The sequence below is a fragment of the Carcharodon carcharias genome, chromosome 10 (assembly GCF_017639515.1).
Source record: "Carcharodon carcharias isolate sCarCar2 chromosome 10, sCarCar2.pri, whole genome shotgun sequence".
In the NCBI taxonomy this organism is placed as follows: Eukaryota; Metazoa; Chordata; class Chondrichthyes; order Lamniformes; family Lamnidae; genus Carcharodon; species Carcharodon carcharias.
In genome coordinates, this window is record NC_054476.1 from 466,123 (window position 1) to 489,143 (window position 23,021).

The 23,021-nt window shown below is 41.0% G+C and overlaps 1 protein-coding gene across 1 annotated transcript in view; it reads left to right on the top strand.

Annotated features, from left to right (window-relative positions):
* Positions 1-23,021, top strand: part of caprin1b (cell cycle associated protein 1b) — a 200,413-nt gene that overhangs the window by 41,460 nt on the left and 135,932 nt on the right. Inside the window, exons 4-5 of the mRNA XM_041197734.1 lie at positions 285-523; positions 8,232-8,314. Coding sequence (XP_041053668.1) covers positions 285-523; positions 8,232-8,314 — 322 coding nt within the window. The remainder of the gene's footprint in view (positions 1-284; positions 524-8,231; positions 8,315-23,021) is intronic.

The window sequence follows — 23,021 nt, forward strand, 5'->3', positions numbered from 1 at the left end:
GTTTCAAATTACAGGGCTTAATGTTTTAATAGTGTTTTGACACTAAAGGACCCACGGAAACGAACTTTTGTATTGGTTGTAATGGGGAAAACTGATTTGCTTAACATTTCATTTGAAGTAGTGTTTTTCAGGAACACAACTAATAGTGAGGAATTACTATATGTCACTAAAATGAAAAGTGTCCATTTTCTTGGTCTAGTATATATTTCCGTTAGGTTTGTTGCAGTAGATGTTGAAGCTTTAATTAGCTCAATTGCAAAAATAGTTTGGCATTTACTTTGTAGATCCAGAAATCACTGAAGAAAGCAGCTCGTCGGGAACAATTGATGCGAGAGGAAGCAGAGCAGAAGCGGTTAAAAACTGTCCTTGAGCTACAATACGTTTTGGACAAATTGGATGATGATGATACACGCACTGACTTGAAGCAAGGTTGGAATGGGTCTCCTGTTCTTACTGAAGAAGAAATGGGAATGTTGGATGAATTCTACAAGCTTGTACAGCCTGAGCGTGACATGAACCTGAGGTATTAAGCAGTTATAATTACCAGTTCTTGTTTATTAAGCCAGCTGTTGCCTCTAACTATGGAGTTGCAGCCTGAGTAGGCTGATTTTATTGCTCTTGATCTGATTTAATTGAAGTGCAGATCAAATTTTTGCCTAGTTTTGACTTAAGTGAAATTTATTGGTTTGTTTTGTTGTTTCTGTCCAGATCCACTGAAACTTCTGCTAATTACCCATTTTCATTATTAATTTCTATTTCAAGCAAGTGGTATGCAAGGCTTGGGTTTGTGTGGTGGCAGTGTTAAGGCCCTAGCAAAGGATCTAGTGAATGACTGACAATGACAGTCCCAATATTGTGGGCAGAGCAGAAACTGATTTGAAGAGATGTGAAGATTATGGGAAAGGAGTGCATGAAATTTGGTGGCAATGATCCTTGCAAGGATTTCACAGAATCACAGAATTTTAACGGGACAGAAGGCCATTCGACCCATCGTGTCTGCACCGGCTCTCCAAATGAGCATTATGATGGCCTGATGCCATTGCCCTGCCTTTTTCCTGTATCCCATGCACATTGTTTCTATTCAAATAATCACCCAACACCCTCTTGAATGTCTTGATTGAACCTGTCTCCACCACACTTCCAGGCAGTGCATTCCAGACCCAAAGTACTCGTTGTGCGAAGAAGTTTTTTCTCACATCACATTTGCTTCTTTTGCAAATCATTTTAAATCTGTGCGCTTCCTTTTACAAGCTGGAACAGCTTCTCCCTATCTACTCTGTCCAGTCCCTCATGATTTTGAACATCTCTACCAAATCTCCTCTTAGCCGCCTCCTCTCCAAGGAGAACAGTCCCAACCACTCCAATCTATCCTCATAACTGAAGTTTCTCATCCCTGGAATCGTTCTTGTAAACCTCTTCTGAACTTTCTCCAATGTGTTCACATCATTCCTATACTGTGGCGCCCAGAATTGTACACAATATACCAGCTGAGGTCTTACAGGTGTCTTATATAAATTCAGCATAATCTCCTTTTACTTGTACTCTATGACCCTGTTAATAAAGCCCAAGATACCATATGCTTTATTAACTGCTCTCTCCACCTGTTCTGTTCACCTTCAATGATATATACCCAAGTCCTTCAGCTACTGTATTCTCTTCAAAATATCACTGCTTATTTGATATTGTCTGTCCATGTTCTTCCTAACAAAATGCATCACCTCACATTTGCCTGCATTGAACTTCATCTGCCACCTACCTGCCCATTCCACCAGCTTGTCCATGTCCTCTTGAAGTTTCATACCATCCTCCTTGCAGTCCACAACACTCCCAAGCATAGTATCAATCGCAAACTTTGAAATTGTTCCCTGCACACCAAGATCCAGATCATTATATATATCAGGAAAAGCAAGGGTCCCAATATCGACCCCTGGAGAGCTCCACTACAAACCTTCTGGCCCGAAAAATATCCATTGACCAATACTTTCTGCTTCCTATTTTTCAGCCAATTTTGTATCCATGTTGCTACTGTCCCTTTTATTCCATGAGCAATAATTTTTTGCCTCAAGTCTGTTATGTGGCACTATATCACTTTTGAATGCCCATGTACACCACATCCCTAGCATTATCCTCATTGACCTTTTCTGTTACCTCTTCAAACAACTCCAAGTTAGTTAAACATGATTTCCCCTTTAGAAATCAATGCTGGCTCTTCCTTATTGACCCATATTTCTCCATGTGACTATTAATTCTTTCCTGAATAATTGTTTCTAGAATCTTGCCCACCAATGAAATTAAACTGACCAGTCTGTAATTGCTGGGCTTATCCTTAAAACCTTTTTTGAACAAGGGTGTAATGTTTGCAATTCTCCTGTCCTCTGGCACCACTCCTGAGTCTAGGGAAGACTGAGATTATGGCCAGTGCCCCTGCAATTTCCATTCTCACTTCCTTCAATATCCTTGGATGCACCTCGTCCGGTCCCTGTGCCTTGTCAACTTTTAAGTACCAACAGTCTATTCAGCGCTTCCTCCTTTATCAATTTTGAACCCATCTAGTGATACATTTCCTCGCCTGTCACCACGGCCTGGGTAGTATGTACCTCCTTGATAAAGACGGATGCAAATTATTCATTTAATATCTTAGCCATGGCCCTTTCGTCCATGTGTAAATTCCCTTTTAGGCCCCTAATCGGCCCTACTCCTCCTCTTACCACTGTTTTAGTAATCCCTCTTCACTTCTCTAATATGCGTTTTCACCTCCTCTCTTGAACCTTCTGTATTCCTCTTGGTTCCCAACTGTATTTTCTACCTGACACATGTCATAAGCACACTTTTTCTTCTTTATCTTAATTTCAATCACCTTTTTCATCCAGGGAGCTCTGGATTTGTTTGCCCTACCTTTCCCTTTCGACAGAATATGCCTTGACTGTGCCTGAACCAATTCTTGACAGCCCATTTTTTTTAGCTATAGTTCTTCTCGCCAATCTTTCGTTCAGTCTATCTGGCCCAGCTCCATTCTTGCCCCATCAGAGTCTGCTCTTGTCCAGTTAATTATTCTTACTCTGGATTGTCTACCGCCCTTTTCTATCATCATCCTAAAACACACAATGTAATGATCACTGTCTCCTAAATGTTCCCCCACTGACACTTGATCTACTTAGCCCACCTCCTTTCCAAGAACCATGTCCAACACTCTGTCTTTTCTTGTTGGATTGGACTCATACTGCGGCAGAAAATTCTCCTGAACACAGTCTAGGAATTTTTGTCCCCTCTCCGCCCTTCACACCACCATTACCCGAGTCTACATTCGAGTAATTCAAGTCCCTCATTATAACTACTCTATGATGCTTGCATCTCTGCAATTTTCATGCAGTTTTGCCCTTCTACACTCTTCTCACTAGTTGGTGATCTACAGACTACACCGACTTCAGGAAGGGAGATGAACTAAAGAGTATGAGGAGGGAATGAGTTTAAATTTGATTTTTTAAGTGGAGGTGATTATGCCCTTGGTTGCAGGAACAGAGTTTGAAGAGACATAATTGGCAATATCTGATCTTCTAGCAGAAGTCAAAAACCAGAGGGCATAGATTTAAAGCAATTGGTGGAAGGATTGGAGGGGAATGGAGGAGAATGGTTTTCATCCAGAAGATGGCAGATGTCTGAAACTCACTGCCTGAAAGGATGGTAGTGGCAGAAACCCTCATTCCAATTAAAAAGTACTTGGGTATGCATTTGAAGTGCTGCAAGCTACAAGGCTACAGGCCAAATATTGGAAAGTGTGTTTAGGCTGGATAACCCTTTATTTGGCTGACACAGTCGCGAGGGGCTGTAAACATCCATGATTTCTATGAAAAAGAAGCTGAAGAATAATGTGATGAGGTGGGTGTGAGGCAGGGAGAACCAGGGCCAGGAGGTGATTGAGAATGCAGAAACAATAAGCCTTTAATTCTGTCTCTTATTGCATCTTTAAGAATCAAATGTGTTTAATGACAGGTCAATTTTATGTTTATCCTTTGTAATCTTATGCGGCATACACTATTGCCTGAATAACTACACTGACGGCAAAGCCAATGCCACAGCTAGCATTGGGTTCTTAGGTCGCAAAACACAAAGAGCAAGTTTGGTGAGTTAATTTTACCCATAATAGAAATATCTATCTCTCCATTGTCTTTACCTTGTATTTCAAAATAAAATTAAAAGTTGAACATGCAGGGAGTTCCAAGTGTGCATGAATGCTATAATACTTTTTATATGTTCATGCAACATATGGGGCTTAGCATTACATTTGTGTCTCTGTTCATGAGATGGCTATGGTTACCTTGGGAACAGAGGAGAAAGAATGGGGGGATGGGACTGAAGTATTGCTGCATTTTTAATTCTTTTGCTATTCTCACATTTCTTCAAACAGCAAGTTTTCTTAGTGGCTGCAGAAAAGAAATTAAACGTATGGCTGATCAGGGCTGGCTTCTTGTTTTAAGGTGCTTAGGGACAACTGAAGTTAGGTGACAACCTAAGGCAAGTCTGTGCAATGACAAAGTAATGGCAGACTTAAGACAAGTGAAGAGGACACTCAATTGACAGCATACCTCCACCATGCTTTACTCAATATTGTTGCATTTACACAGCTTTTCCTTGAGGATTTTCCCTTTGCCTGGTTGATGCCCTGTAACTACAAAGTTGAAAGAAGAAACCTTTTTTATTTAGTTTTCATCTCACTGAGGCTTCATGCCAATTCACAACCAAAAACCTGCTCTGAAAAATTCACTCACATTTTGATAGCTGTGACAAATACCACCACAGCAGCTGAAACAGTCAACATTCTAAATGAAACAGCCCACAACATTCTAAAAGAATTAGTCAGTTTTCCCTATTTCTCAATGTTAACAGATCCTGTAAAAGAATTTCTGGATCCAGATCTGAATCTTTGCCAAAAACTTAATCAGTTCCTCCTTGGACCATACCCTACTTGTGTACCAAGTTTCATTGAAAACCGTCCATTTGTTTTTGAGATGTATGTTCACAGGCAAGCAGACTATCAACAGTGAAAAGTGCCATAATGGAGAACCAAAAACTATCCTGTTCAGGTTTTGATTTAGATCTGGTGCCTCATCAATTAGAAACATAGAAAATAGGATCAGGAGTAAGTCATTTAGCCCTTTAAGCCTGCCCTGCCATTCAATATGATCATGGCTGATCCTCTGTTTCAATACCACACTCCCACTCTCTCCCCATACCCCTTGACACCTTTAGAGTCTAGAACTCTATCTATTTCCTCCTCAAATATATTCAGTGACTTGGCCTCCAAGTGTGGTTGAGAATTCTTCAGGTTCGCCACCCTCTGAGTGAAGAAGTTTCTTCTCACCTCAGTCCTAAATGGCCTACCCCATATCCTGAGACTTGTATAATTTTTCTCTGTTACAGAGGGGCTGTGTCAAGTTTATACCTGCTTGTCTTCTGCTTGTATTTTTGAAATCTTGTGTACCCTGGAATATTTATTTCCCAACAAAGGAAGATGGTTGTGGTTGTTGGAGGTCAATCATATCAGTTCCAGGACAGCACTGCAGGAGTTCCTCAGGGTAGTGCCCTAGGCCCAACCATCTTCAGCTGCTTCACCAATGACCTTCCTTCCATCATAAGGTCAGAAGTGGGGATGTTGGCCAATGATTGCGCACGTTCACCATTCACCACTCCTCAGTTACTGAAGCATCCATGTCCAACTGCAGCAGGACCTGGACAAATCCAGGTTTGGGTTGACGAGTGGCAAGTAACATTCATGCCACACAAGTGTGAGTAAATGACCATCTCCAACAAGAGAGAATCTAACCATTGGTCCTTGGCATTCGATCTTATCACCATCGCTGAATCCCCCATCATTATCATCCTAGGGGTTACCATTGACCAGAAACTGAACTGAACTAGCCATACAAATACTTGCTACAGAGCAAGTCAGACACTAAGAATCCTGGGGAAAATAACTCACCTCCTGACTCCCCAAAGCTGTTCACCATCTACAAGGCACAAGTCAGGATTGTGATGGGATACTCCCCACTTGCCTGGATGAGTGCAGCTCCAACAACACTCAAGAAACTTGACACCATCCAGGATAAAGTTGCCCGCTTGATTAGCACCACATCACAAACATTCACTCCCTCCACCACAAGTGGCAGCAACGTGTACCATCAACAAGATGCACTGCAGCAACTCACCAAGGCTCCTTAGGCAGCACCTTCCAAACCGTTGACTGCTAACACCTAGAAGGACAAGGGCAGCAGATAGATGGGAACACCAAGACATGGAAGTTCACCTCCAAGTCACTCACCATCCTGACTTGAAAATATATCGCTGTCCCATCACATTTGCTGGATCAAACTCGTGGAACTCCCTCCCTAACAGCACTGTGGCTGTACCTGCACCACATGGACTGCAGCGGCTCAAGAAGGCAGCTCACCACCACCTTCTCAAAGGCAGTTAGGGATGTGCAATAAATGCTGGCCTAGCCAGTGACTTGCACATCCCATGAATGAATTAAAAAAAAACCTTGGTTACCTTGTAACCATGTCTTTGCAATGGCGATTAGATCTAAACCATTTCTTTCTATTTGTGCCTCTACTTTCTCTACCTCAATGCTTCCCAAACTTATTTCCGCTGTGAACCAATTTCGAGGCTTTACAATGTAATCTGCTATGCATATTCTGGGGAGATGCAAACACAGATTAGGTTACTGCTTTGCCGAACACCTCCAGTCACTTTGTAAGTGTGGCCTCGAGCTTCGGGCTGCTTGTCATTTTAATGAATAGCCGTGCTATCACGCTGACCTCTCTGTCTTCGGTCTCCTGCCCTGTTGCAAGCTCGGGGGGCAGTACCTCATCTTTTCATAAGGCCCTTTATAACCTTCCAGACTCGGCATTGAGTTTGGCAATTTCAGACTTTAATCTCTGCCTGCGTTTTGTTTATATTTTTTTGCAAAGTTTTGGTTTTAGTGTAATTTTTGTTTACTGTTAATCATTTTGCCATTCACACTTCCTTCAGGTAAATCTTTTCTTTCATGTCCCTTTGGCCCTGCAACACCAGCTCTTTTGTCATTTAATTTCTCCTGCTTTTCACCTGATCATAGACCTTCCCTTTTGTTCTTTTTCCACTGTTCTGTGCCCCCCCGCCAAACAAATCCCCTTGCTTAAAACCTATCACATTTTTAACTTTGCCCAATTCTAATTAAAAGTCATTGCTCTGAAATGTTAACTCTGTTTCTTCGTCCTCAGATGTTGCCTGACTGGCTATGTTTTTCCAGCATTTTCTGTTTTTTGTTTGATTTAAGCATCCACAGTGTTTTACTTTTGTATGAAATTTTGTAGACTGCTTGATGGTTTGTTTCCAAATCATATGTTCCTTACAGCTGACCGGCAATGTGTTTCTTTGTTATGGGAATTGTAGTGCGCATGAAAGCTATTGTCAGTATTCTTGCCGATATGCTTATGATTGGGAGGTAGTTTTTAGGGTTTCCAGCTAAACCATGTTTTTGGGCGTCTGACTATGGTTAACCAATGAATGTTATTTGATGTGCGTGACTCAATAGTAACACTTTTGCCTCTGAGCTTGCTGGGTGTGTGGCTTCCAGTCATACTGCAGAGACTTGAGCACATAATCTAGGCTAATATACTCCATTGCATTAATGAGGGGGTGTTGAGTGTCTTTCGTATGGAATGTTAAACTGAGGCCTCTCCTGACTTCTTAGGTAGTTATAAAATAACCCATGGCACTTTTAGAAGAGCAGGAGAGACATCCAGTCCTAACTAATATGAACATTCAACGAGTATCTATATATTAAAAAAAAGTATCTTGTTTTTTTAACTTGTGCTCTATGGGTCTAGTGCCAGTGTTACAAAATTGGTGCAGTTCAAAAAAGGTTCATTCGCTGTGAAATGCATGAGAATGTCCTGAGCTGTGGAAAGTACTATGTAATTATAAGTGCTTATTTTCCCCTTCCACTCTACTCTCCCCTCCTTTTTCTCTCCTGTGCACATGGAAGCAACAACCCGATAATTGACTTGTTGACATGAAGCTCATATTCTTACCTCTTAAGCAGGCCCTATAATCCTATCATGCAATTGAGGCTTAATAAAATGTACTTTCAATAGTCTTTTGGATTTTAAAATGGGTAAATATGCTGTGGCTGTAGACGTTTTTTTGTGTACAGTCTGTTCACGCTGTGCTTAACTTATTTTTGTGGTTTACAGGTTGTGTGAACAATTTGAACAAGCATCAGTACACTTATGGGACCTACTGGAAGGCAAAGACAAAAAAGTTGGGGCCACAACTTGTGAGTATCTGAATCCAAATTTGTGTTTTTGGCAGAATTTCAAAGTGAGGCTGTGACAGAAGATGAAGTACTTTTGTTTAGATTCTTTACAGGATTGTTTAATTCGAGATGTGGCACAAGCAGGATTAAGGTTAGTTGTAAAGGATTTTTTGATAGCCTGGCTAATTTTCATGCCTCAAGATAAAGGCACAAAAATGCATGGTTTGAGGAGATTTTAATCTGTGCGATTTGATTTCTGCAGTTATGTCACTATCCATGTACAAGTAGTTTAAAGTATTAGCCACAAAAGACTGAAGCAGGTCATCCTGAATTTGAGTATCATATGTGATTGAAACTTTGAGGTTTGCTCAGGGGTATTTGGTTTGATTGATAGCTGTGATTCATGGATAAGGATTACATTTGAAAGGGACATGGCTTTCTTTGTAAGCTCTTGGCCAACTAGTTCTATGGCTGTCAGTCTGAAACCAGGTTGTAAAACTATTTGGAGGTTTATCATAATGCTCTTGCTACATTGGCAGCCATGCTTCAAGGATCAATTTTATGCTAAGGGGCAGTGTAGGTTTTTTGTTTTGAGATTTTAAGAGGTTAGAGTAGTTTGTAATTATCAATATTCTACATTGAATGTTGTTCACTATTCATTGTTAATTCATTGGCATTATAACCTGAGCTTTAGTATCAAGATGGCTGTTGGTACTACCATCACCAAAGTTGCCCCTCAGTAATCACAGAAGTACTACTCATCAACAGATGATGTCCCGCTGGGCTGAACATACTGAGCTGTGCTCCTGGGAGACTGACATCTCTGTGTTTAACATTCTTCTGCAGTTTCTTGTTGCGGTTGAGTTAGGTGAAGAAGCCTCATCACTCGTGTTCAAAAAAGTATTAAAATAAAAGTACTGCAGATGCTGGAAATCAAACAAAAACAGAAAACATTGGAAAAACCAGCAGGTCTGGCAGCATCTGTGGAGAGAAAGAATTAACATTTCCAGTCAGTATTGCTCCTCTTCAGAACTAAAGAGAGGTAGAAATCTGATGGATTTTATACTATTTAAGAGGGGTTGAAGCAGGCCCTTCTCCATTTTTGACCCACTTTTTAACCCAGTATTTCCCTCTAACCCCCTATCCCCCACCCACGTGGCCATCTGTCACTTGTTCCTATATTTTGCTTTCACAATGCGCTGACCCTCTGTCTGCTATTAGCACATTCAACTGTCTTACCTTTATGCCACTGTCAGCACCTCCTTCAGTCTTTAACACTTTCATTAATGCTCCCTTTGCCTTGTGTCCATGACCCCTTTGTCATATCTCTCCTGAGCTCCTACCTGTCCCCGACCTTCTATTTTGTTTCACCTGCTCTGAAGAAGAGTCATATGGACTCGAAACGTTAATTGTGTTTGTCTCCACAGATGCTGCCAGACTTGTTGAGTTTTTAGCATTTTTTGTTTTTGTTTTGAAAAGGCATTGATTGCTTAGCAAGCAGAATGCACCTGTCAAGGATGGAATTCCAGCATGAGCATGGAAAGTTCCATTTACTGCTATCCCTTCATGACCACCTCCTCTGTTGGAAGATAGGACCCGTTCCACAGGACAAGTAACAATAGGCATCAAAAAGACAAAACAAAGGTGACAGAGGAGATTGCCACAACTACAGGGGTATCTCACTCAATGTTACTGGGAAGACCTTCGGTAGGGTCATGCTTAAAAGGCTGCATCTACTTGCAAACATACATGTGTGGGGAACAGGATATACCTCTGCCTTACTTCTGTAGATTTTACTAAAGCATTTAACACTGTCAGCAGGGTAGGACTGTACAAGATTTTGGAGAAAATGGCTGTCACTAAAGCTCCTCGGCCTGATCCACTCCTTCCAAGACAACATGTGCTGTATTGTACAGTTTGACGACGTCACTTACAACAATTTTAGAATGAAGAATGGAGTGAAACATGCTGTGGCATCTTCTTCATGCTCCTGAGTTCTTTCCATATCTGCAGGGAAGGCAGTGTTTATCTGCATGCTAGGTGAGGTGGCAAGCTCTACAATCTGTCCAGACTGAAAGTGAAGGCAAAAATGCTGTTGGCCTTGATCACAGAGTTCCTCTACACTGACAGTACTGCACTAGTCACTCACACGGAAACCTAGCTTCAAGGACTCATGGACTGTCTGTTCCATGCCAAGAAAACAGTGATAATAGGGCAGGGTGTCACATCTCCACACTTGAACAGCACCCCGCTAGAAGTGGTTAGAAAATTCTGTTACCATAGAACCATAAAGGGCTACAGTGCAGAAAGAGGTCATTCAGCCCATCATGTCTGCACCGGCCAAAAGGGAGAGAAAAAAAAAGAAACCAGTTGCTCGTTTTAATTACACTTTTCAGCACCTGGTCTGTAGCCTTGCAGGTTACAGCATTTCAGGTGCAGATCCAGGTACCTTTTAAATGAGTGGAGCATTTCAGCCTCAACTACTTCAGGCAGTGAATTCCAGATGCTCAACAACCTCTGGGTGAAAAAGTTTTTCCTCAGGTTTCCTCTAATCCTTCTACTAATCACCTTAAATCTATGCCCACTGGTAATTGACTCCTCAGCTAGGGGAAGCAGGCTACTCAATCTAGGCCCCTCATAATTTTGTATACCTCAATTAGATCACCCCTCTGTTGTAAGGAAAGCAACCCTAGCCTATCCAATCTCTCCTCATAGCTGCAACTTTCTGCCCTGGCAACATTCTTGTAAATCTCCTCTGTATTCTCTCCAGAGCAATTATGTCCTTCCTGTGATATGGTGACCAGAACTGTGTGCACAATTCCAGTTGGTGGCCTGACCAGCATTTTATACAGTTGCATCATTACATCCCTGCTTTTGTGTTCAATACCTCGTCCAATAAAGGAAAGCTTTCCACATTCATTTCATATTCCCTGGGCTCTTATCTCGGTAAGATAAGAGCCCACTGTGTTAGGGGCAAGGTACTAGCATGGATAGAAAATTGGCTGCCTGGCAGGAGACAGAAAGTGGGGATAAAGGGGTCCTTCTCAGGATGGCGGCCGGTGACTAGTGGAGTTCCGCAGGGGTCAGTGTTGGGACCACAACTTCTCATTTTATGCATTAATGATCTAGATGAAGGAACTGAGGCATTCTGGCTAAGTTTGCAGATGATACAAAGATAGGCGGAGGGACAGGTAGTATTGAGGCGTGGAGGCTGCAGAAGGATTTGGACAGGTTAGGAGAATGGGCAAAGAAGTGGCAGATGGAATACAACGTGGGGAAGTGTGAGGTCATGCACTTTGGTAAGAAGAATAGAGGCATAGACTATTTTCTAAATGGGGAGAGAATTCAGAAATCTGGAGTGCAAAGGGACTTGGGAGTCCTAGTCCAGGATTCTCTTAAGGTTAACATGCAGGTTGTTGTAGTTAGGAAGGCAAATGCAATGTTGGCATTTATTTCGAGAGGACTAGAATATAAAAGCAGGGATGTGCTGCTGAGGCTTTGTGGGGCTCTGGTCAGACCACATTTAGAATATTGAGCAATTTTGGGCCCCGTATCTCAGGAGGGATGTGCTGGCCCTGGAGAGGGTCCAGAGGAGGTTCGTAAGAATGATCCCAGGAATGAAAGGCTTAACATATGAGGAACGTTTGAGGACTCTGGGTCTATACTCGATGGAGTTTAGAAGGATGAGGGGGGATCTGATTGAAACTTACAGAATACTGAAAGGCCTGGATAGAGTGAACTTGGGGAAGATGTTTCCATTAGTAGGAGAGAGTAGGACACGAGGGCACAGCCTCAGAGTAAAGGGAAGACCTTTTAGAACAGAGATGAGGAGAAACTTCTTTAGCCAGAGTAGTGAATCTATGGAATTCATTGCCACAGAAGGCTGTGGAGGCCAGGTAATTGAGTGTATTTAAGACCGAGATAGATAGGTTCTTGATTAGTAAGGGGATCAAAGGTTATGGGGAGACGGCGAGAGAATGGGATTGAGAAACTTATCGGCCACGATTGAATGGCAAAGCAGACTCGATGGGCCGAATGGCCTAATTTCTGTTCCTTGGTCTTATGGTCTTATGACATCTGCAATCTTTGGAGCATTGACGATCTGGAGATATGTTTTTGTTTTGGGAGTTAGGGCTAAATTAGTTGAAAAGCGTTCAAGAAACCCTGAATGGTTGTAAAACCCATTTACTTCATGTAAAGGAAGCAGCTGTAAATGAGAGAGAATTTATCCAAATGTTGATTTGAGGACAGGCCCAAGCAAGCCATGACATCATGGAGGTAAGTGGAGCTTGGGAAGGCTTTCTTGTTTATCTGGGTGTTTGCTGAAAGTGTTTGTTGCAGTTTGGACCTCATGTGCCTGAGGATTGGGGAGAATTTTAGAATTTAGCAAAAGCGGACCAAAGGCAGATAAAGAAAGGGAGAATAGAATATGAATGTAAACTGGCAAGAAACATAAAAATGGACTGAAAAAGATTCTATGGATATGTAAAAAGGAAAAGATTGTGTGGGTCACACAATACTCCAGGTGTGGCCTCACCAAGGCCCTGTATAGCTGCAGTAAGACATTCTTGCTCCTCTACTCAAGTCCTCTCACAATGAAGGTCAACAAAGCATTTGCCTTCTTAACTGCTTGCAGCACCTGCATGCTTTCTTTCAGTGATTGGTGTACAGGCCCCTTTGTACGTCAACATTTCCCAAACTATCACCATTTAAATAATACTCTGCCATTCCGTTTTTCCTACCGAAGTGGAAAACTTCACACTTATCCACGTAATGCTGCATCTGCCATGTATTTGCCCATTCACTCAATTTTAACTAAATCGCCTTGAAGCCTCTTAACATCCTCCTCACCATTCACATCCCCACATAGGTTTGTGTCATCAACATAGTTTTGTAAAGGGGAAATCGTGTATACCCAAATTATTGAAGTTCTTTGAAGGAGTCACATGTGCTGTGGATAAGGGATGATAAAGGTGGATGCATTGCACTTAGATTTTCAGAAGGCATTTGACAAAGTGCATCACGTTATTACAAAAAATTAAGAATTCATGGTGTAGGAGGTAACACATTGGCATGGATAGAAGATTGGCTAGCTGACAGGAAGCAGAGAGTTGGCATAAAAGGATCATTTTCTGATAAGTGGGATGTAACGAGTGCTGCCACAGATCAGTGCTGGGACCTCAACTTTTTACAATTTATATAAACGGCTTGGATGAAAGAACCAAAGGTATGGTTGCTAAATTTGCTGAGACACAAAGATAGGTAGGAAAGTAAGCTGTGATGAGGACATATAAGGATGCTACTAGGGGGCAAGGATAAGTTGTGAGTGGGCAGAGATCTGTCAAATGGAGTATATGTGAAATTATCCAGTTTGGCAGGAAGAATAAAAGATAACCATATTATCTAAATGGTGAGAGATTGCAGAGCATTGAGATTGATGGATCTGGGTGTCCTAGTGCAATGTTATGACACAGCAGTTGATAAAATCCCGAAGGGAAACTTTAAACAACTGTCGTAATCTGTATTTTCAATTGGTATGTTTTGAGTTGCAGCTTTAAATCCAGGAATAAGATCACCAGTTCTCGAGAGGTTTTAATATCAAACTAAATGAGACTTAACCAGACACTAGGCAAAGCATTTTCACTTTACGAATTCAAAATAAGGTTCCTTCCAATTTGTTCCTTTGCAGACCATTGAAGGCTTACAGGCTTAAAAATCTTACATGCCTCTGCCCTGCACACTCAAAACCCTTCTGTTATACCCAGCCTTTCCCTTTGAATACAAATTCTCATTGTACCACCAGGCCCTTTGAACCCGTTTCATAATACCAATTTTATTAGTAATATAAACATTGATTGAGGTCTCCTAGCTAGGCGCAAGATTTCACTTCCACTCTTGAATGCTATATTCAACAAAATGCAAATATACCTTCTACCTACTGTTTACATCTCAAAACTACTATCCATCAAAGCACCCAGACTAGATGGCTTTAATTCCATTTACACACACAAGACTAAACCTCTATTTAAAAAAAAATTCCAATAACATTATATACATAAATATCTCTTCCTGACATGCATGAATCACAAAGGGCTAGTCTGCAGGAAAGCCAATAGAATATTATCATTTATTGTAAGGTGAATTGAATACAAAAGTAGGGGGGTTATACTTCAGTTGTACAGGGCACTGGTGAGACCACATCTGGAGTACCCTGTACAGTGTTGGTCTCCTTATTTAAGGAAGGGAATAAATGCATTAGAAGCAGTTCAGAGAAGGTTTAGTAGACTAATACAAGGAATGAGTGGGTTGGCTTATGAAGAAAGGTTGGACAGATTAGGATTGTATCTATTGAAGTTTGGAAGATTAAGAGATGACTTAATTGAAACCTTTAAGATCATGAGGGGTCTTGACAGTGGGTGTGGAGAGGATGTTTCCTCTTGTGGGAAAACCTAGAACCAGGGGTCACTGTTTAAAAATAAGGGGATGCTCATTTGGGATAGAGATGAGAAGATTTTTTTTCTCCCTGAAGGTTACACTGTTCTCTGTCCTTAAAAGGCAGTCAAAGCAGAGTCTTTGAATATTTTTAAGGCAGAGGTAGGTAGACTCTTGATAAGCAAGGGGGTGAAATGTTATTGGGGGAGGCAGGAATGTGGAATTGAGGCTACAGTCAGATCAGCCATGATCTTATTGAATAGCGGAACAGGCTCGAGGGGCTGAGTGGCCTACTCCTAATTTCTATGTTCGTATCAAGAGCACCTGTAGTAGGGGGTAATGTGCTGGCATGGACTCAAGATTAAAGATGGGACAGAAAACAGTAGGAACAAAACGTCGTTCTCAGGTTGCCAGCCTGTGCTTACTGGGGTACCGCACGCATCAATACTTAGGCCCCAGCTGTTCACAATCCATGTCAATGACTTGGATGTGGGGACTAAATGTAATATTTCCAAGTTTGCAGATGTGAAAAACTAGGTGAGAATGTGTGCTGTTAGGTTGATACACGGAGGCTTCAAGGTGATTTGACCAGGTTAGTGAGTGGGCTAAGAACATGGCTGATGGGATATATTGTGGAGTTATCCGCTTTATTAGGAGGAACGAAGGTGCAGAGTATTTCTTAAATGATGAGAGATTGAGAAGTGTTGATGTCCGAAGGGACCTGGTTGTCCTTGTTCATAGTCACTGAAAACTAACCTTCAGGTGCAGCAAGCAATTAGGAAGACAAATGGCATGTTGGTCCTTACTCCTCTACCAACTTCTCTTGCAATAAAGATATTTTGCTCCAATTGTATAGAACCATGGTTTGACTGCACCTGGGGTGTTTTGTATAGTTTTAGTCCCCTTATCTAAGGAAGGATATACTTAAAGGAGTGCAACAGAGGTTCACCAGACTAATTCCTGGGATGGCGGTACTGTCCTATGAGGAGAGATTAAGGAGATGGGGCCTATATTCTCTACAGTTTAGAATGAGAGGTAATCTCATTGAAACTTACAAGATTGTTACAGGGCATGATAGAGTAGATGCAGAAAGGACGCTTCCCTAGGTTGGGGGTTCTAGAACTAGGAGAGACAGTGTCAGACACTAGAGCATGAAATTTAAGACTGAGACTGGGACAAATTTCTTCAGTTAGAGGTAGTGAGCCTTTGGAATTCTCTACTCCACTGGGCCATGGAAGCTCAATCACTGAGGATGCTCAAGACAGCGATCGATAAATTTTTGTATTAATCTCAGTTTAAATTTTGAGGGAACAAAAGCTGGATGATTGCCCAGTTTGAAGCTAGTGGGGGAACCTACAGTGGGCCTCAGTGTCTAATTGCAAAAGAAAGTAACCAGCTGAATTAGTTTGGAAATATTGATAAGTAACCAGAATGAGGGACTGAGGCATCCATCGTCAAGATATGGTAAATGAAAGTTGGATCTCTGAGGAAAGCTGAAACTGAGGAGAATTCTCCTGAGGATTGTGGAAACTTACGGCAATCTCGACACAAGTAAATAACTTCATGATTGACGTGCCTTCTAAGTGTTCTTGGGGGAAGTAAGAAGTAAAGCTGAGTGCATAACACATGTATTTGTAAACCATATTGTTGAGTTAATGGTGCTTGTTTTATTTAATTTGTTCTGCATATAAAGTCTGTGATTCGTTTTAAAAAAAGTGAAATCTTGCGGTTTAGTTCTATTGATTAAAGCGAGGTGTTTAAATTTCTTTTCAAATGTTAACAGTCCCTAACTGGTTCATAACACCTGCTATAACTCAATTTTTGATTGCTAAAATGTAAATCTCTCCACGCTATTTGCCCTGGATGTAGAAGAACACAACACAAGAAATAGGAGCAGTAGACCTTGATTCCGTGAGACTAAAGGTCATCTATTCCAGCCATAAATATATTCAATGATGATACATCCACAACCCTGTGAGGTAGAGAATTCCAAAGATTGACCAACCTTTGAATGAAGTAATTTCTCCTCGTTTCAGTCCTAAAAATTGTCCCCTTTTCCTGAGACTGTACCCCATGTTTTAAATTCCCTGAGCAGCAGAAACAATCTCTCAGTACCTACCCTATCAAACCCCTTCAGAATTTTCAATGTTTCAATGAGATCACTTGTCCTCCTTCTAAACTCTAGAAAATGTAGACCCAATTTACTCAGCCTTTCATTATAGGACAATCCCTTCAACCCAGGGACCAATTTCATGAACCTTTGCTGTCGTGGTAGACTGTGGAGACCGAAACTGCGCACAGTGTTCCAGTTGTGGTTTCACCAAAGCCTTCTGCATTGTAGCAAGACTACTTTATTCCTGTATGCCAATCCTTTTGCAGTAAAGGCTAACATGCCATTTGCCTTCCTAATTGCATGCTAAACCTGCATGCTAACTTTGTGTTCCTTTAACCAGCGCACTCACAACATCATCATTTACAATTTTGACACCTTTTTAAAAATAATCTGGTTTTCTATTCTCACGATCAAAGTGAATAACCTCATACTGGGATAAAAACAAAAAATTGCGGATGCTGGAAATCCAAAACAAAAACAGAATTACCTGGAAAAACTCAGCAGATCTGACAGCATCGGCGGCGAAGAGTTGACGTTTCGAGTCCTCATGACCCTTCGACAGAACCTCATACTGGCCCACATTATACTCCATCTGCCATCTTATCCACTGGCTTAACCCGTCTGTATCCCTTCACAGCCTCTGTGCCCTCCTCATAGCTTAAATTTCCACCCTAGCTCTATATCATAAGTAAACTTAGATACGTCACTTCATCTAAGTCATTATTAAAGATTGTAAATAACTGAGGCCCCAGCACAGATCCTTGCAGCACCTCACTGGTCACAGTCTGCCAACTTGAAAATGTCCCTTTTATGTCTACTCTTGTTTTCTGTCCATCGACCAATCGTCTATACATGCTACTGTATTACCCCCAATTCCATGAGCCCTTCTATTGTATATTAACCTTCTGTATGGCACCTTATTGAATGATTTTTGAAAATTCAGTATGGTACAGTTACTGGTTCCCCTTTATTACCCTAATAGTTACACCCTCAAAAGATGAACAGGATTTCCCTTTCGTAAAACCATGTTGGCTTTGTTCTAATCATACTAAGATTTTCCAAGAGCATTGTTAATAATAGACTCCAGTATTTTCGCAACAACTTATTCAGGTTGACTGGCCTGTAGTTCTCTTGTTTTCTCTCTCCCTCCTTTCTTGAAAAGTGGTGTTATATTTGCCAACTTTAAATCTAATAGGACTGTTCCCATTAAGAAATTATGGAAAATTAAAGCCAGTGCATCCACTAAGAGCCCTAAGATGTAGGCCATCAGGCCCTGGAGATTTTCAGATTTTAGTTCCTTTAGTTTCCCCAATACTTTTTATTTGCTGATATTAATTACCTTAATTTCCTCATTCTTTTTAGCCCCTAGGTTACCCCCTATTTCTAGTATGCAACTACTGTGAAGGATACAAAATATTTGTTCAGTGTCTTTGCCACTTCTTAATTCCTCATGATTTATCCAGCCTCTGCTTCTAAGGATTAACATTTACTTTAACTGCTTTTTTCCTTCTTATCTAATTGTCAATGCCCTTACTGTCATTATAATTTATCCCTTTTTATCAATATTTTGGCTGCACTTTGCTGATTTCTAAATAGGAATTGTGCTTGTTCATCAAGGCATCTTAAAAGACAACTAAAATGCATAGCGGTTTAAACTTTGGTGTTGCCTCACCTCACCTCAAAGATACTATATTTCTATAAAGCTGATTTTGCTTTTGCAAGGTATGGTAAAACTGCAATAGGATGTCATAGTTGAGTTTCTTTTATTTATTTATGATCTGAAGTCAGCCTTCATTAGCTGAGGTGAAGTGACATTAGAGCTCTAAACAACGTACCAAGTATTAGAATGTAGATTCCTAAGAGAGAATTCTGTGCATCAAATGTGACCAGTTGTAATTCTGCAGCCCTGATGGGAAAACAGGAGATAGCTATCCAGGATGATCTTGTGCCTGCTTTCTGTTGAGAGTTGCAGAAACCTGGGAACTGGTTGACCGAGTGCTCTTCAACCAGATATTAATGAAGTGGAGGAGGAAAATAGGTGCCATGTGACAAATAATTACTAGATGATAGTGTTGTTGTCAGAGGTTTGGCTGGTTGCTATCTGTTGGGAAATTGATGTGCTAATGAGGATATGTGATAAAGAATTAAGAGGGAATGGTTGTATGTCACAACAAATTTCAATGCCATTATCAACCTACAAATGCTACCAATTTAACTGTTTTCAATGGAATTGAGGGGGTTAAAAAGTTTCTACCAACATTCACAATACACAAAAGTGAAGTGCACTTTAGAACTTTTAATGGTTTGGATACATGTGTGTTTGTTGCAGGCACCGTTCTCTTCAAAAATTGTAGGCATTGGAGATTCCTTTAATGCTTTTGAAATCTGAATCAGAGTGCAAACAGGGAAACAAACATAACACTTGATAGCTAAATAGGAGACAGAACAAGGTAATATTACTTGGTAAATATCTGAGTAAGCAGGAGGAGAGTTAAATCAAAATTGCGAGCTTGTGTAATTTCTGACCGCTTGAATTAATATCTTGTGTTTCATTCTTCAAGTGGACTTTAAAATGACGCTACCTCAGATGTTTTGTGCTACTTTGATATTTCACATTTGCGCAAACTTCCGAAAGTTTTGAAAAAGCTGTTTCCTTTTGCTGGAGAATCCATGAGGGTGCACAGACTTGATTAACACTGGAAATTAGAATATTTTTTCCAGTGAGATGCTGGTGGAAGATAAAATACTTCAAGTCACTATTGAAATGAGCAACAGAATTGGATGAAGAAAATGAAAATAACAAAAGGATACGGGAGAATAAGATTGAGGTTGCTATAAAACTTGTTAATATTGGCATAATGAGTTGAATGGTCCCTTGAGTTGCGACCTTGGATCCTGATGAAAGGGGATCATCTTCCATTTTCTCTATCTAGACAACTACTTGCTCATTGCGGGTGTTGGTTTTACATGGACAACGAAAGCATCAAATTTGTTTAAAAAAAAAAGCATGGAAAGAACTTCTATGTCTCTACTTTCTGCTCTGCCTAAATGCACCAATGTCTTACTCCTCACGGTAATGATTCAAGTGGGAAATGACGAACAGCCTGATCTTTGATTAGTACAAAATAAATGTCAAATCATGTTACTTCTTTTATTCGTTTGTGGGATGGCTGGCTAGGCCAGTATTTATTGTCCATCCCTAATTGTCTTTGAGAACTGAGTGGCTTGCTAGGCCATTTCAGAGGGCATTTAAGAATCAACCACATTGCTCTGGAGTTGTATGTAGGCCAGACCAAATAGGGACGGCAGGTTTCTTTCTCTGCAAACCAGATGGGTTTTGCGACAATCGGCAATGGTCTCTTGGTCATCGTTAGACTTAATTCCAGAGTTCTATTCAAATTCCAATTTCACCATCTGGTGGGATTTGAATCCCGGCCCCCAAAGCATTACCTGGGTCTCTGGATTACGAGTCTGGTGACAACACCACTATGCCATTGCCTCCCCATCGGGAAGCACCCTGAAATTCTGCATTTTATTTTGAAAGCAAACAGAATGTGAATATTCCTTGCGAAGCTCTGGACTGTGTTGTAAATTTCTAATTTCATACTTAATGTTTTTTAAAGTATAACTTTTAGGTTGGGGTTAGTGTTAAATGTAAGGTAAGTGGAAAAACCTGGGTTTGAGAAATTCATAAGCATCCCTAGGATAATTACCATTCAGAGGACAGCCGATCTTTACGTAAAGAAGTCTGAAACGGAAGTGTGAAAACACTGGACAACAGGCTATTTTTCCCGAACTTCCTGGTAGAGACGAGAGGCCTATATTCTAATAAGGGTTTGGATTTTTTTCTTATTCATTCGTGGGATGCAGGTGTCGCTGGCTAGGCCGGCATTTATTGGCCATCCCTAATTGCCCTTGGTGGTGAGCTGCTGCCTTGAACCGCTGCAGTCTGTGTGGTGTAGGTACAGCCACTGCTGTTAAGGAAGGAGTTCCAGGATTTTGACCCAGTGACAATGAAGGAACAGTGATATATTTCCAAGTCAGGCTGGTGAGTGGCTTGGAGGGGAACTTCCAGGTGATGGTGTTCCCATGTGTCTGCTGCCCTTGTCCTTCTAAATGGTAGCAGTCATGTGTTTGGAAGGTGCTGTCTAAGGAGTTTTGGTGAGTTGCTGCAGTGCATCTTGTAGATGGTGCACATTGCTGCCACTGTGCGTTGGTGTTGGAGGGAGTGAATGTTTGTGGATGGGGTGCCAACCAAGAGGGCTGCTTTGTCCTGGATGGTGTCAAGCTTCTTGAGTGTTGTTAGAGGCACACTCATCCTGGCAAGTGGAGAGTATTTCATCGCACTCCTGATTTGTGACTTTTAGATGGGAAAATGTTAGAGCCTATTATAAAGGATGTGATAACAGGACACTTAGAAAGCACCAACAGGATGAGACAAAGTCAACCTGGATTTATGAAAAGGAAATCATGTTGGACAAGCCGATTGTAGTTTTTTGAGGGTGTAACTAGCAGAATAGATAAGGGAGAACCAGTTGATGTGGTGTATTTGGATTTTCAGAAAGCGTTTGATAAAGACCCACATGAATTTCTTGTGTAAAATTAAAACACACAGTATTGGGGATAATACATTAGCATGGATTGAGAATTGATTAGCAGACAGGAAACAGAATAGGAATAAATGGGTCTTTTTTGGAGTGGCAGGCGGTGACTAGTTGGGTGCCGCAGGGATCAGTGCTTGGGCCCCAGCTATTCACAATTTGTATCAATGGTTTGGGTGAAGGAACCAAATGTAATATTTCCAAGTTTACTGACAACATAAAACTTGGTGGGAATGTGAGTGGTGAGGGTGTCAAGAGGCTTCAAGGCAATAGTTTCTGGGTTTTATAAATAGAGGCATAGAGTGTAAAAGCCAGAAAATTATGCTAAACCTATATATAACAGTAATTAGGCATCAGCTGGATTATTGTGCCCAATTCTGGGCACCGCATTTTAGGAAAGTTATAAAGGCTTTTGGAATGGATGCAGAAGATGTTTACGAGAATGGCTCCAGTGATAAAGGGTTGCAGTTACATAGATAAACTGGATTAGCTGGGGTTGGCTTCCTAAGCACATAGAAGGCTTAAAAAATTTGATAAATGTGTTTAAAATCATTAAGGGCTAAGATACAATAAATAAAAAGAAGCTACCACTGGCTGAATCCCTGCACTCCAAAGAGTATGGATTTAAGGGCATGGACAAAAGAACCAGAAATGACATGAGGGGAAAAAAACTCATCAAATAGTTAAGATTTAGAATGCGCTGCCTATAGGGCGGTAGAAACAGATTCAATTGTAGCTGTCAAAGGGAATTGGATGAATACCTGAAGGAGAAAAAAGTTGCTGGGGTTTGGAAGGTAATGATGCTAACTGGATTACTCTTAGAATTGTCACAGATTCAGTGGGCTGAATGGCCTCCTGTGCTGTACTGTGTGACAGATAATTCATGGACAACAAGAAACTGCAAATAATTGTATTGATTGAGAGAGGTACATTGTCCAGAAAAATTTTGCCCTGTTTGAATAGTAAGTATCTTATGTCCACCGTAACCAGTGGTTCAATGTCTCATTTAAAAGACACGACTTTTGGTGGTACAAAAATGTAGGTATCGCCCTGGAAGTGACTTCCACCTAGATGGTTTTCAAATCCTGGAGTGGGACTTGAACCTACAATCTTCTGATTCAGAAACACGGTTGCTATCAACCTCGTTCAGTTGACGCTTGACATTATTTGCTGAGTGCATGAGATCTGAAGGAGTTGGATGAATATAGACTAGAATCTTAAAAAAAATGAATAAGGAATGAAGGGAGTCATGAAAGTACAGAGCAGGAAATGGGACAAAATCTTGGGGATCTGAGGTTAGTGTAAAGAGCCTAAGAGCGATCCAGCACACAATGTGTGGAAAAAGGGTTGCCATGGACCTTGGTTTGAGAGGAAGCACATATAATTAGTTTCAAAGTGACAAACCCAGTCAAAGGGATTTGAAATGGCAAGACATAAATCTATCATTTAGATTGCAGCAGAATGATTGCATAGCAAGCAATTCTTGTAGAATAAAATTTCAGGGAATGCAGACTGGATGAAAATTTATTTAAATCTGTAGTCAGTAGCCTATTAATTGTGAAATATTTAAAGAAGTGTTATA